The sequence below is a fragment of the Octodon degus genome, unplaced genomic scaffold (genome assembly GCF_000260255.1).
Source record: "Octodon degus isolate 3935 unplaced genomic scaffold, OctDeg1.0 scaffold00282, whole genome shotgun sequence".
Classification (NCBI taxonomy): Eukaryota; Metazoa; Chordata; class Mammalia; order Rodentia; family Octodontidae; genus Octodon; species Octodon degus.
Window position 1 is genome coordinate 1,331,240 of NW_004524858.1, and position 12,800 is coordinate 1,344,039.

At 42.6% G+C, this 12,800-nt stretch overlaps 1 protein-coding gene across 1 annotated transcript in view; it reads right to left on the reverse strand.

The window, feature by feature from the left end:
* Positions 1-4,046: 4,046 nt before the first annotated feature.
* The window catches only part of LOC101584532 (vomeronasal type-2 receptor 116-like), a 24,550-nt gene continuing 15,796 nt past the window's right edge, over positions 4,047-12,800 (reverse strand). The window contains exon 3 of the mRNA XM_012512848.1: positions 4,047-4,819. Coding sequence (XP_012368302.1) covers positions 4,047-4,819 — 773 coding nt within the window. The remainder of the gene's footprint in view (positions 4,820-12,800) is intronic.

Consider the following 12,800-nt stretch of genomic DNA (forward strand, 5'->3'; position numbering starts at 1 on the left):
GATCTGATGCAGGGAAAGGGAAACAAAACAAAACTGATTTCTTGCAGGCCTTGGCAGCGAGGGTTAACTGCAGCAAAATCAGTACCTTGGAAAAATACCACCTTTATCAATCATGAACTTTTCAAAGACACCTATCCCCCACCCCCAACCGTGTGGAAGGCAGGCGGAGCCTGACATGTGCGGCCCTGGTGAGCTCAGCCCTTCCCCACACCACCCACCTTTGCGGGACCTTTGCAGAGCTGTGACCCGTCCCCCCACCACGGAGAGGGCCTTGTGGGACGTCCGCCTGCCTTCCTTACTGCAGGAGCCTTCCGGAGCTGCTGCTTGCTTCCCCTTTACTTTGGTGGAAGCCACTCTGAAAGCCGCCCAGCGGGAGCTTCGGCGCACCCACCCGCCCCCGCACTGTCGGGGGAGTCGTGCTGACCCTTCCATCACTGCTGAGGCCAGGTGAGTATTGGGAGCTGCAAAAAATGTCAAAACAAAGAAGCAAACGGCAATGTCAGGCCTCCAGCTCACCCAGAAAAACGTCCGGAAGACAAAGGGATAGAAGAACTCGGAGTCACACATCTGAAATTTCTGAAATGATAGCAACAGAAGTAAAGAAGTCCATCAGGTTATAGGAAAAATCAGATCAGAAATAATCTCTCAGGTAAAAAAAGAAACGACAACAATCATGAAAGAATTGCTCAGCACATCTAAAGAAGATGTAGATAAAAAATCAAGAATAGAAAAATGATGGAAACCTTGAATGAACAATACAGGAGAGACTCAGAATGCATGAAACAGATTCAAACAGGTATCCAGGAAATTAAGAATTCCATTGAAAGCTGGCAAAACGCTTGAAGGAAACTGAGGATAGACTTTGAGACCTTAATGACAGCGTTGCGTGGTGATTGTGAAAGGAAAGAGCTCTTAAAAAAACAAAATAAGGAACCAGGAAACGACAATTTCAACACTGCAACATGATGCAAAGAAAAACCATATAAGGCAGATGTCATGCACCAAACTACAGTCAAACTGGATCAAAGATTTGAGTATTAAAACAGATACACATTGGCTGGGGAGATAACTTGGTGGCCTAAGTTTCTTCCTGCAATTGCAAGGTCCAGAGTTTAGTCCCCATATGCTGTGCCAGCGACAGCCCCAGAACCCGAGGCCCACTGTGCTGGCTCCTGAACTGGGCATGGTGGCGCACACCTGCAATCCCAGCACTGAGAGGCTGAGACAGGAGGATCACTATGAGTCCGAACTGTGTAGCAAGGCCCTGTATCAAACAAAAAACAAAACAAAGCAAAACTACAAACAAGTAAAGAAACCCAAACCCAAAAACAACAACAAAAAAACCCAGACAGAAATACTTAATCCTGTGGAGGACAAAGTAGGTAGAAATCTTAAAGACACAGGGGTAGGTAGAGAGTTCATGAATAAAAAACAAATTGCACAGGAAATACTTTAAGAATCAACACTGGCATCTCATCTGTTGAAAAGTGTCTGCATGTCAGAAGAACTCACCAACAGACTAAAAAGAAAGCCCACAAATTTGGAAGAAATTTAGCCAACAGTCCCCCAAACAAAGGACTCCTATATAGAACATACAGAGAATTAAAAATATCAGGTCCCCAAAATTCAAAGAACCAATCCACAAATGGGTGTCTGAGATGAACACACACTTCTCAGAGGAAGAAATATAAATGGCAAGTACATACATGAAAAAATATTCAACATCATTGGTCATTTGAGAAATGCAAAGTTTTATTATTGTTATTATTTTTGTGTATTTTTCAGTAAGGGTCTATAGGCCCTCACTACACAGATCAGAGTAGTAGTGATCCATCTGTGTTCAGCCTCCCAAAGAGCTGGGATTACAGGCACGTGCCACCACGCCCAGTCTCAATCACAGTCTTAGTACCTCCAAGGGGTGGGGCCAGCGCGGCACACTGGGGATCGAACCCCTGGCCGCTCGATCTGCCAATGCAGGTGCTTTAATTCACTGAGCTATTTGGCCAGCCCTGAGAAATGCAAATTAAAATAACCCTGAGATTGCATTTCATTCCAGAAAGATGGCTAACAGCAAGTCAACAATCAATGCGGGAGGGGCTGTGTGGAGGAAGGAACCCTTCTGCATTGTCAGTGGTAGTGCAGACTCATGAAACCCTTACGGAAATCAGTGTGGAGCTGTCCCAAAAGCTAGGATTGGAGGGCCCATTCGCGCCAGCTATTCCTGTCCTGAGTATTTTTCCAGAAGAACTGAGACAGTCACAGCACAGCGATTTGTGTGCACCCATGTTTATTGTAGCACAATTGGTCAGAGCTAAATCTTGAAAGCAACTGAAATGCCCATCAACTGAGGGATGGATGAAAAAGATGTGACGATAAACTTGAGGCCTTTCATAGGTAAGTGGATGCAACTAGAGACCATAGTGAAGTGAAATTAATCAGGCCCACTCGTAGAAACATCGTCTTTTCTCCCTACTGCAAGGACCTAAAAAATTAAATAAAATCTGGAAGATAAAATAAAGACTATGAAGGGGAAAGAATCCGCTCAAAGTGAAGGAATAACTGGGATGAGGAAAAGGGGAAAGGAAAGGAAAGAAGACGGGAAAAAGACATATTTATGTACACATACGGTATGGCTTGGGTAATTGCACCACTGATTTCTGCTGGTCTAGTGAACAGAGCAGTTAATACTTAAATTTTTATGTTTTTTTTTCTTTTAATTTCTTATAACTTTTTTTTTGCTGCTTCTGAGTGTTTATATCTGGTAATTCAAACAACTAATTTAAAGACTACATTATGCAGCATAACAACCATTGTTGAATTCCTATTGTTTTCTTTATTGAAATTGTGTATCATTGCTAATTTCTCTTTTTGAGGCTGGCTCAGCCCAGCCTGGGTGTGGGGCTGGCACTGCATGTGGTGCCGGGGTCGAACCGTGGGCCCTGCACTTGCCTAAACTTGCCTAAGCAGGAGCTTTAGACTGCTGAGTTATCTCACCAGCCTCATTTCTCATTTTGTTTTACTATTTTTTATTCTTTTTTAAAAAAGTTCAGTAACTGGATCCCGAGACTTCAAATGATGAACAAAACAGCAAGGCCTTGTCTCAAAATAAAAAAGTGTAGTACATAAAGAAATGGATTTGGTACCACTGGGTGTTTGCCTAATTTCAACATCGACTTTTTAATTTGTTCTTTTGTTTGTTGAGACAGGGTCTCAATGTATAGTTCAGGCTTCCCCTGAACTCATTATTTGGCTCAGGCTGGCTTCAAACTCGTAGCAATCCTCCTGCCTCAGCCACCTAAGTGCTGGGATTACTGGAGTGCTCCAAATTGCCTGCCAGCACTGACTTTTTATGGCTCAGTGAGGCTCAGCTTCTATGATTGGCTGAAACTTAGATGTTTGTTACAAAAAGTATTCCTAAATTAAGTTGCATATCATGTTATTTTTAAATTTATTATGGAAGGACTGCCATGCCAAGAGTCATTATGCATGACTCCGATTTGGGCCAAATTGAGTTTGATTCAACAAGTATGTATTTCTCCTCACAAGAAAATTATGAAATATTAAATTATTAAGCACTAAATAAATGAAACATCATAAATAGTTCAGAATCATATGTGTACATGTAGCAATTTGGTGTATTAAGAAGGCAGTATTTCACATTTCTGGAAAAATTAAAGATCTTATAATTAATCTTGAGTAATCGGGTAACCAAGGCTAGATTAACAGAAGGTTCATGTGATACATAAGTTTGCAAATATATTTACAAACACTGAAGGGGAGCATATATGAAGGTCACTTCTACAAATAAAAATAACCAAGAAGGGCAAAGATACCTGTAAACTTAATTGGATGAAAGAAAAATGATATTAAATAATGATGGTTTAATGACTGCAGCCTGTCATGAGCACAATATCGTTCGACAAAGACGTGAGTGTTGCTTTCCACTAAATGGAATCCCAGATCATACTTAGCATGCTATCTTTACCATGGAGTGCTGCTGTCTGTAAGCCCTCTGTGTGTATCTTAGGCTACTCATGAGTTAAATTTTAAGAAGGCTCTTTTCTCCTAGAAAAAGTTCTATCCCAGAATCCTTGAATAGAGTTGCTATCTGGCCTTAATAAGATAATGTAGCAATTAGGGACAAAGATGCAGCCCAGCAGCCCTGCACTGGAGGCCAAGATGGAGAAGACCTCCATGGCCACCATGGCCTTCCCCTTGCTGCTGTGGTACACAGGCAGGAAGGTGACCCACATGCTGCAGAACACCAGCATGCTGAAGGTCAGGAACTTGGCTTCATTGAAGGTGTCAGGCAGGTTCCTGGCCAGGAAAGCCACAGTGAAGCTCACCAGGGCCAGGGAGCCCAGGTATCCCAGGACACAGTAGAAGGCAGTGAGGGAGCCTTTGTTGCACATGATGATGATGTGGCCATGCTCAGAGTGAGCATCTGTGTCAGTATAGGGTGGATTTGTCCCCATCCAGACTCCACAGAGAGTGAGCTGGATCAGGGAGCAGATGGGGATGATAAAGTTAGGGGACCCTGATATCAACACTTTCCTTATTCTTCTTCCTGGAGCAGTGACCTTGAAGGCCAGCACCACAGTAATGGTTTTTGCCAAGACAGTGGAAACAGCCACAGTGAACACAAGTCCAAATGTGGTCTGCTGCAGGATACAGGTGGCTGTGTTGGGACGGCCAATGAAGAGCAAGGAGCAGAGGAAACAGCAGGTGAGAGAGATGAGCAGAGAGTAGCTGAGAGCCCTGTTGTTGGCTTTGACTGCTGGGGTGTCTCGGTGCTTCACAAAAATGCCAAGGACAACAGCTGTGAGCATAAACAAACACAAGGCTGTAAGGCTTAATGTCTTTCCCAAGATGTCTTCATGGCCCATAAATGTTATGGCTTTTTGGAGGCACACTGTCTGGTCATGGCTAGCATACTGGTGGTCTGGACACTTCACACACTGGTCCCTATTTGGTGAGAAGTTAAAAAATTCAGCAGTTCTGTGTTATTCATAGGTTACTTATGGGTTGTGCATGGGATAAGCCTAAGTACATTTGCGATGTAGATAATGAATAAAATACTTTTGGGTAGAGAATTGTTACTAAATAATATTGACTATTTTCTGCATAGTTAAATGGCTAAACAGTAAAATACTGCATAGTAAATAGTTAAATACCTAAAGTTGTGTCTCCTTTGTATTTATCTTCCATAATCCCAATATAATTTTTCTTGTCTCAGAGCAAATCCAAAAGCCCTACTGCCAGTTTGAATTCAGGATACTACAATAAAAGACTTTAGAATGGATAATTCATAAAAATTAATTTTATCATTCACAGTTCTGGAGCCTAGAATGTTAAAGACAAAGCAGCCTCTAGATTTAGTGTCTAGTGAAGAATTTCTGTATCATATATACCTTATTCCATGATCTGGTGTTCTAGACCAGAGAAATGAATTTCCTCAAATCTTGTATGTAAGGTGACTAGACTGTACTAATGGTATGTCACATCATGTTCATCACCATCACTTGAACTATTATAATGTCATCTATTTGTGTTCTTTTTACAATAGCCAGCACTTAAGGCCACTAATAACTTTCTACCTTACTTAAGTTTTATGTTTATGCAATAATATCATCTGCATGAACACCTTTTTAAATAGTTCCTTCTCAGTATAATATTTCTGTGAGTTCCTACTTTCTTCCAATGTACATTGCATGGGAACTACAATGTGTTGATAAATTGGGGATTCTTGTCTAATTCTTTTTTTTTTTTTTTTTTTGTATTTTAGGGAAGAGTCTACAGTGTGTTCAGGGTCTCACTACTAGATCGGATTCATAGTGATCCGCCTGTTTAGAGCCTCCCAAGAGCTGGGATTACAGGCATGTGCCACCATGCCCAGTCTCAATTGCTGTCTCAGCGCACCCCTGGGGCAGGGCCAGTGTGGCAGGCTTAGGGATCAAACCCCCAGCCCCTGCGCCTGCTTGCAGGCATTTTAATCTGCTGAGCTATTTGGCCAGCCCCTCTTATCTATTTCTTGCCTTTAAGTGTGAAACCTTAAATGTGGTGTTTATTTTATCATTCTGGAAATATCCTTTATTGAGTTAAAATTGTTTCCTCTGGTCAGATATATTAATAAACAATATTGAATATTTAGTTTTTGCAATTGCTCAAGTTGCTTTTTTCTTTCCTTTTGTAGTAGCTTATTTATTTTGTGTAAATCTATTTTGCTCATGATATAATGTCTTTACAAACCTAGCTGGAGATTCTAGGGCAAGAGAGCAGACTGGAAGGAGATTCTGAGTAATCCAACTGAAGACTCAGGAGAATCAGCACTATAAAGCAGATACTTTGCATGTGAATACAGGGGGATCTCTGGATCAACAGAAAAATAAAAGAAAATCTAAACTGTACACAAACACGGGAAAGCCATGCAGGACAGTGTCCGGAGCACCCATAACCTCAACCTCTGCTCCAGAGCTGGGAGTGCAGAAACTCAGCGATGCACAAAGCAGGCAGCTAGTGCAGACAGCCTGCTACGTTACAGGTTGCGCAGAAGTACAATAATATCTTCAAGGGTACCCACAGTCCACCCCAGCTGTTAGCCCAGCTGGAGGCCTTAGTCTGCTTTCCATTCCTCTGTCAGAAGACCCTGGCATTGCACTGCGCTGCTGCGAGCCAGAGGCAGAGTGAGGCTGCGTCGTGAGAGGGTCCTGCTGTTAGACAGCACTCCCCCAGGTGGCGGAAGGCTCCCGCTCCTTGACATCACAGTTAGAGTCTGCTGGGCACCCTGCTGCATCTGTTGGGCAGGAGAAGTTCATAAGGATGGTCTAGGCTGGAGAGTGTGCAAAGGTCCCATCCAGGAGGTCTGAGGAGCAAGAAGCATGCGTTGTGCATTGTGGTGGAGAAAGGAGTGGAGAGTGCAGGCGTATGTGTTCTTAGCGACTGTGAGCAAAACAGTGACCTCCTGCACACTGCATTGGAGATGGAAAGTTACACACATGCCGTCCTCGTTACAATTTCTCCAGTTCAAAACTTAGTGGAGTAATTCCTCTCCTTCCTCCTGAATTTTTCCAAGGGCAGCAAACCTTGCCAAAGCCCACCCACTTGACCTTCGATCCTTTGTCTATGCTATGATTGAGATCTAAATGGTCCCCAGAGTTCACATGTTTGGAAGGTGACTCAATCATGGGGGCATGATAACTGACTTGTTCTTGTGAAGTGCATTGTAGGCAGAAGAGAGTCTCTGAAGGTGTGACCTGGACCCTCATGTTGCCCCTCCCCTCCTTCTCTCTCTGCTTTCTGCCCAACATGAGCTGAATGCCTTTCCTCTGCCAAGGTCCATCCACCCTGCTGCGAAACATCAAGGATGGAAGCTTCTAAGATGGGAACCATTGCAGAATTTCTTCATATTGAGAATGTCTTGAAGATGGGCAAGGCAGCGATCCTGAGAAACATCAGCAGGTTTTTGAAACTAGCAGTTAATTGGTAGGATTCTCACACGGACTAACTATACATGCTGATACCTGTGAACCAAGTAACTGCACTGAAGATAGCAATGTGTAATGGTAGAGCCATGCTTGGAATGCCCATCCTTCTAGTTTTCTAAATACATACTGCTTGCCATGACATACCAATTAGTTCCATACTGTCTCTCAAGTAAATGTTTGTTTAAAATAAGGGGTAATAAATGAAAAATAGATACAAGAAAAAATGTCGTAAGACTGTCCTGTTACAATGCTGTATATGTTTAGATTTCTAAATTTCTGTGTAAAAATATGTAATTGTTTATTCATATTTTAAAATTTTTTTATTTAAAAAAATTTTCCTTCATATTCTGTAAGGACTTGATGTTTAACATATCAATACTTGATGGAAAATACCTGTTCCATATTACTCCTAAGATGTTTGATACTCAGACAAATAGAAATTTTTTAGGTTAAACCCAACTGCATATCTTGTAGGGTGATAATAAGCTTCTCTTCTGGAGGGTTAACAACCTAAATCTACAGACCAAAAATTAGAGAAAAAGAAGGGCTGCAAGGACAGCCAACATTTTGGCCCTAGCCTTTTGAGGGCAGTGAAGACTCAGGACATAGGAGAACCTGTACTGTAACATCCTGTAACTCAGTTGTGTCCCAAATTTTCTGATCAAGGAGATTATGGGGCCACAGAGGAATGTGACTGATGATATAGAGTGTGCCTAAGGAGAGTCACATGGAGAGAAAACATTCTCTTAGGCTTTCACAGAGAGCAAATTGGTCAAGCAATGGCCATGACTCATCCACATGGCTGACACTGACAAAAGATATACAAAGTGCGGTACAGGGATTTGGATAAATCCTGAGGGGATTTGATTGACCTTATCAGATACAAAAGCTACATTTCTTGTTATATAGGTCTTGGTTTATCTTGGTCTTAACCATCCAGCAGAAAGATAAAAAAACAAGGTATAAGAGGCGAAGCCATGTTGTCATGCTGGGCTGTAAAGGGCTCAGGTCAGCAACTTCTGACATTGCCAGTCCTGTAGATGACACACTACTATTATGAACTACTGGACTATATTGGAATATTTTGCTGAATTCATGCACCTACAATATTTAAATGGCAATGGAATACCCTTCTCTGACAAAACTAAACATAAAAAAGGGATATAAATGAATGACCATTTTGTATCTGTATATTCAAAATAGTTGGGATAGATATACAGCTACATTCTCTTAATTCAATGAATAAGATTTGTTCTAGTAGTGTTTGTGGATGGGATGTCATGTCTGCATCTTGTACCTTGAATAACCACTGAAACAACAATGTGCAATGTATTTATTATTGAAACTATCCTACTGATTTTTTTTTTTTTTTTGGCAGAACCTGGGATTGAACTCAGGCCCTTGAGCTTTCCAGGCAAGTGCTATTCTACTGAGCTATCTCCCTGGCCCCTACTGATTGGTTTTGAAACTGTCTCATTGCTATTTGTTTTTCAATAAAATTATTTAAAAAAAGAGAGAGAATGTCTTGTATTTTCTTCTAGTGATGAGGAAAGTAATAAGACAGCCAAGAATTTCCTGAAACAAAGGGGCTGGCCAAATAGCTCAGTGGATTAAAGCATGTGCAAGCATGTACAGGGGCAGGGGTGTGGGGAGAATTTTGATCCCTGGGCCTGCTGTGCCAGCCCCGCCCCAAGGGCACACTGAGATGGCAATTGAGACTGGGTGTAGTGGCACATGCCTGTAACCTCAGCTCTTGGGAAGCTGTAAACAGGAAGATCACTATGAGTCTGATCTAGCAGTCTGAACACCCTGTAGACCCTTCTCTAAAAATAAAAATAAAAAACCCCAAAAACTTCCTGAAATGAAGATATGCCTGACATGGACACCCCACATGCTACAAGGCACAGGCCTGGGCACAGGAGAGGGTGCGAGGCAGCTTAAACAGAGGCTGTACCTATGGCTGTGCAGAGTAAGGGCTCAGGAGAGGTTGAACACATTCTCAGAAAGCCAAAATCTTCCAAGCACAGATTGAGTCTTTGTCATGCTGCTGGGTATCCAAACAGAAAAGATGGAGCACGAGATTCAGCATGGCCGAGTAAAGGACTCACACTGGAGCTTCTCAGAGGCAACCAACTGAGAACCCACATAATTGGAAGAAAGGCAGGGACATGCAAAATTATTACCAAAATTACTCTGAAATAAGAGACCTGCAGATCAAACAAAACATAGGCCTGGACTTTGTAAAAAGATGACCCATATCACAGGGCTGCCTGTGGATTTCTCACCAGCTGGGTCAGGATCAGAGCAAGAAGTCCCCACCCCAAGAGGCAGAGGTGGCCAAGGTGCTGCCCACTCAAGCCAACAGGGCAGACAGAGAATTTAGGGCCCCTCACCTCTTCTGATTTCCTGCAGACACAGGACCCTGCAGCCTAGCAAGAAACTTCACTGGCAAACACAGGGGTGAGCGACTTCTTCCTCCTTGATTGTCTGCCAGTTTTTAATTTTACTTTAAAGATAAAAACTGCAAGTTTCTTCTTTCTTCTTCTCTCAGTTTCTTATTGAGCACCACATTCATGAACTGGAAGCCCTAGCAAGGTTGGGGACTGACTGTGGCACTGAGGACTGCTAGTGCAAGAACGCAGCTCTTCCTTCACTGGCACAGGAGAGTGACGTGGACCACCCCACTGTGACCACCCCTCAAGGCCTTGGGCTGGGAACTCAGCAGTGCTCTCTGAGCTGAGATCGGCCCTGAGGGAATGAAGAGTGGGGACCAAGCAGTCTCTCGCCCTGTGAGTAACAGGGCAGGCATGCTTGGGCCAGGATGTTGGGATTCCCTGCAACTTGCCACAACCAGAGTGGGACAGGTTTGTGATGACCAGTGCGGTGTGGGACGAGGAGGACAGAGCTCAGGAGGAGCCAGGAGTGTGGAGCAGAGCAGGCTGTACAAGGCCAGGGAGGGGACCATTGTGCACGCGATGGGGAGCAGCCTTGGGCTGTCTCGGCTGGCGCATGCCACAGCAACCCGGAAAGCAAACCAGATGCAACCAGGATAAGGATTGATGGGTGGGACATACAGAAAACTGCTGGCTAGACTGGCCACAGCCCCCACATCCAGAGGACGAGATCAGTGCCATGTCCAATCCAGCACTAATGCTGTCGCAGAAATGGTGGGGTGCTGACTTGGACACTGCCACAGAACAGTGGATGCCACAGGAATTTTTTTTTTGTTTGTGTGCATTGTTTTCCTTTTATTGTCTGAATGTGTACTTTTTGCTTTTTAATCTTTCTTTTTTAGGTTTTCAGATTCTTTTGTTCTATTTGTTTTCTTTCTCATACTTCCCAACTAGCTCTCTCTCTCTCTCTCTCTCTCTCTCTCTCTCTCTGTCTCAGAACCGGGGACTGAACTTTGGCCCTTGTACTTGCCAGGCAAGTGCTTATTCTACTGTGCTATCTCTCCGGCCCCTTAACTAGCTCTCTTGATCTTAGGATATCTTCGTGTGAGTGAAAATGGTCCCTAACCTTTGTGATTCACTTCAATAATCCTTTAATTTCTCCATCATTCTTTCTCTCCTGCCCTGTCTCCCAGCTTTCCAAAGCTTGTGTGATCATCGTTTGTCCTCTAGCCTTAGTTCAACTATATTTCTATTCATATCTTGTTCTGTTTCATCCCCTATGCCTCTCAAACTTCCCCAGTACAGAGTAAAATCATGAGCTCAAATGAACAACCTAATATTGTTTCACAAATTTCTAGAAAAAGAACAAAACAAGCCAAAAGCTTGTAAGAGGGAAGAAATTATAAAGGCCAGAGCAGAAATTAATGTAACTGAGACTGAGACAACAGTACAAAGAATCTATGATTCAAAGATTTGTTTCTTTGAAAGATTAAGTAAAGTTGATAAACTTGTAGTTAACCTTATCAGAAAAGGAAAGAAAAGATTCTAACCCATGCAAATAGGAACAAAAAGAGTGAAAGCATAACAGATCCTGCAGAAATCCAGAGCGTCATCAATACCTACTTCGAGGGGTTGGTGAGATAGCTCAGTGGTCTAAAGCACCTGCTTAGACAAGCTTAGGCAAGTGCAGGAACTGTGCTTTAATCCCCAGCACCATGAGCTGCACCAGCCCTGTTCCCAGGGTGGGCTGAGCTGGCCACAAAACCTAATACATAAACTCAGTACCTACCTTGAGAAACTTTATTCTAATAAATGGAAAAGACAGATGAAATGATTAGATTCCTAGATATGTATGAACTAGCAAAGGTGAATAAAAGAGATACAAAAGTTTTAAACAACCTAATATCAGTTAATGTAGTTGAAAATATAATTAAAAACTTACTAACACATAAAAACCCAGGTCCTCATTGATACTCAGCTGAGTTCCACAAGACATTTAGAGAGTATCTAATGCCGTTACTCTTCAAACTCTTCAATAAAGTCGGAAGGGAAGCAATGCCATCTGGGTAATTGGAAGCAAGTATTGCCCTGATACTAAAAGCAGAGAAGAATCAAACAAAAAATGAGAGGACTACAGGCCAATCTCCTTAATGATTGTAGATGCAAAAGTCCTCAATATAATACGAGCAAACAGAATGTAGTAAGCCCTTGAGAAGATTTAAACCATGACCAAGTGGATGGTGGTCCACCGAGAGGAGAAACCCAGAGGAGCAGACACCTCTTAGGAAAGCATCTACCTCAGTGATAAGGCTGATAACATTAGACATGTGAAAGCAGCACCACAGAACATAAATTACAACTCAGCAAATAACAAGATGTAAAAGCAAAATGTGATCTATTCCCAGTCTCCCCAAGAGAGTCCAGAGCACGGAGTGATGGAGAAGATCAGATAGCAACAGAATTAAAAAAAAAATGGAAGTGGAAATAGAAAAAATAATCTCTAAGGAACAAAAAGAAATAAATACCAAGACTAAAGACATTAAAATAGACACAGATAAACAGAGGAGCTCAGGAAAGCATGGAAGCCATGACTGCTGAGCATAGACGAGAAATGGAGTCTGAAACAGATCTAAACAGAACAGGATACTAGAAACTCCATTAAAGTACATGTTGCACAACTTCTAACATTGCCAGTCCTGTAGATTACACACTACTATTATGGACTACTGGACTATATTGGAATATTTTGCTGAATTCATGCACCTACAATATTTAAATGGCAATGGAATACCCTTCTCTGACAAAACTAAGCAAAAAAAGGGGATAACAATGAATGAACATTGTCTGCCGACTTCCGGGAACGCCCAGACCCAGTCCTAGCCCAGGTCCGGTGAGTGTGTGGAGAGCTTCCTGCTACCCTGCG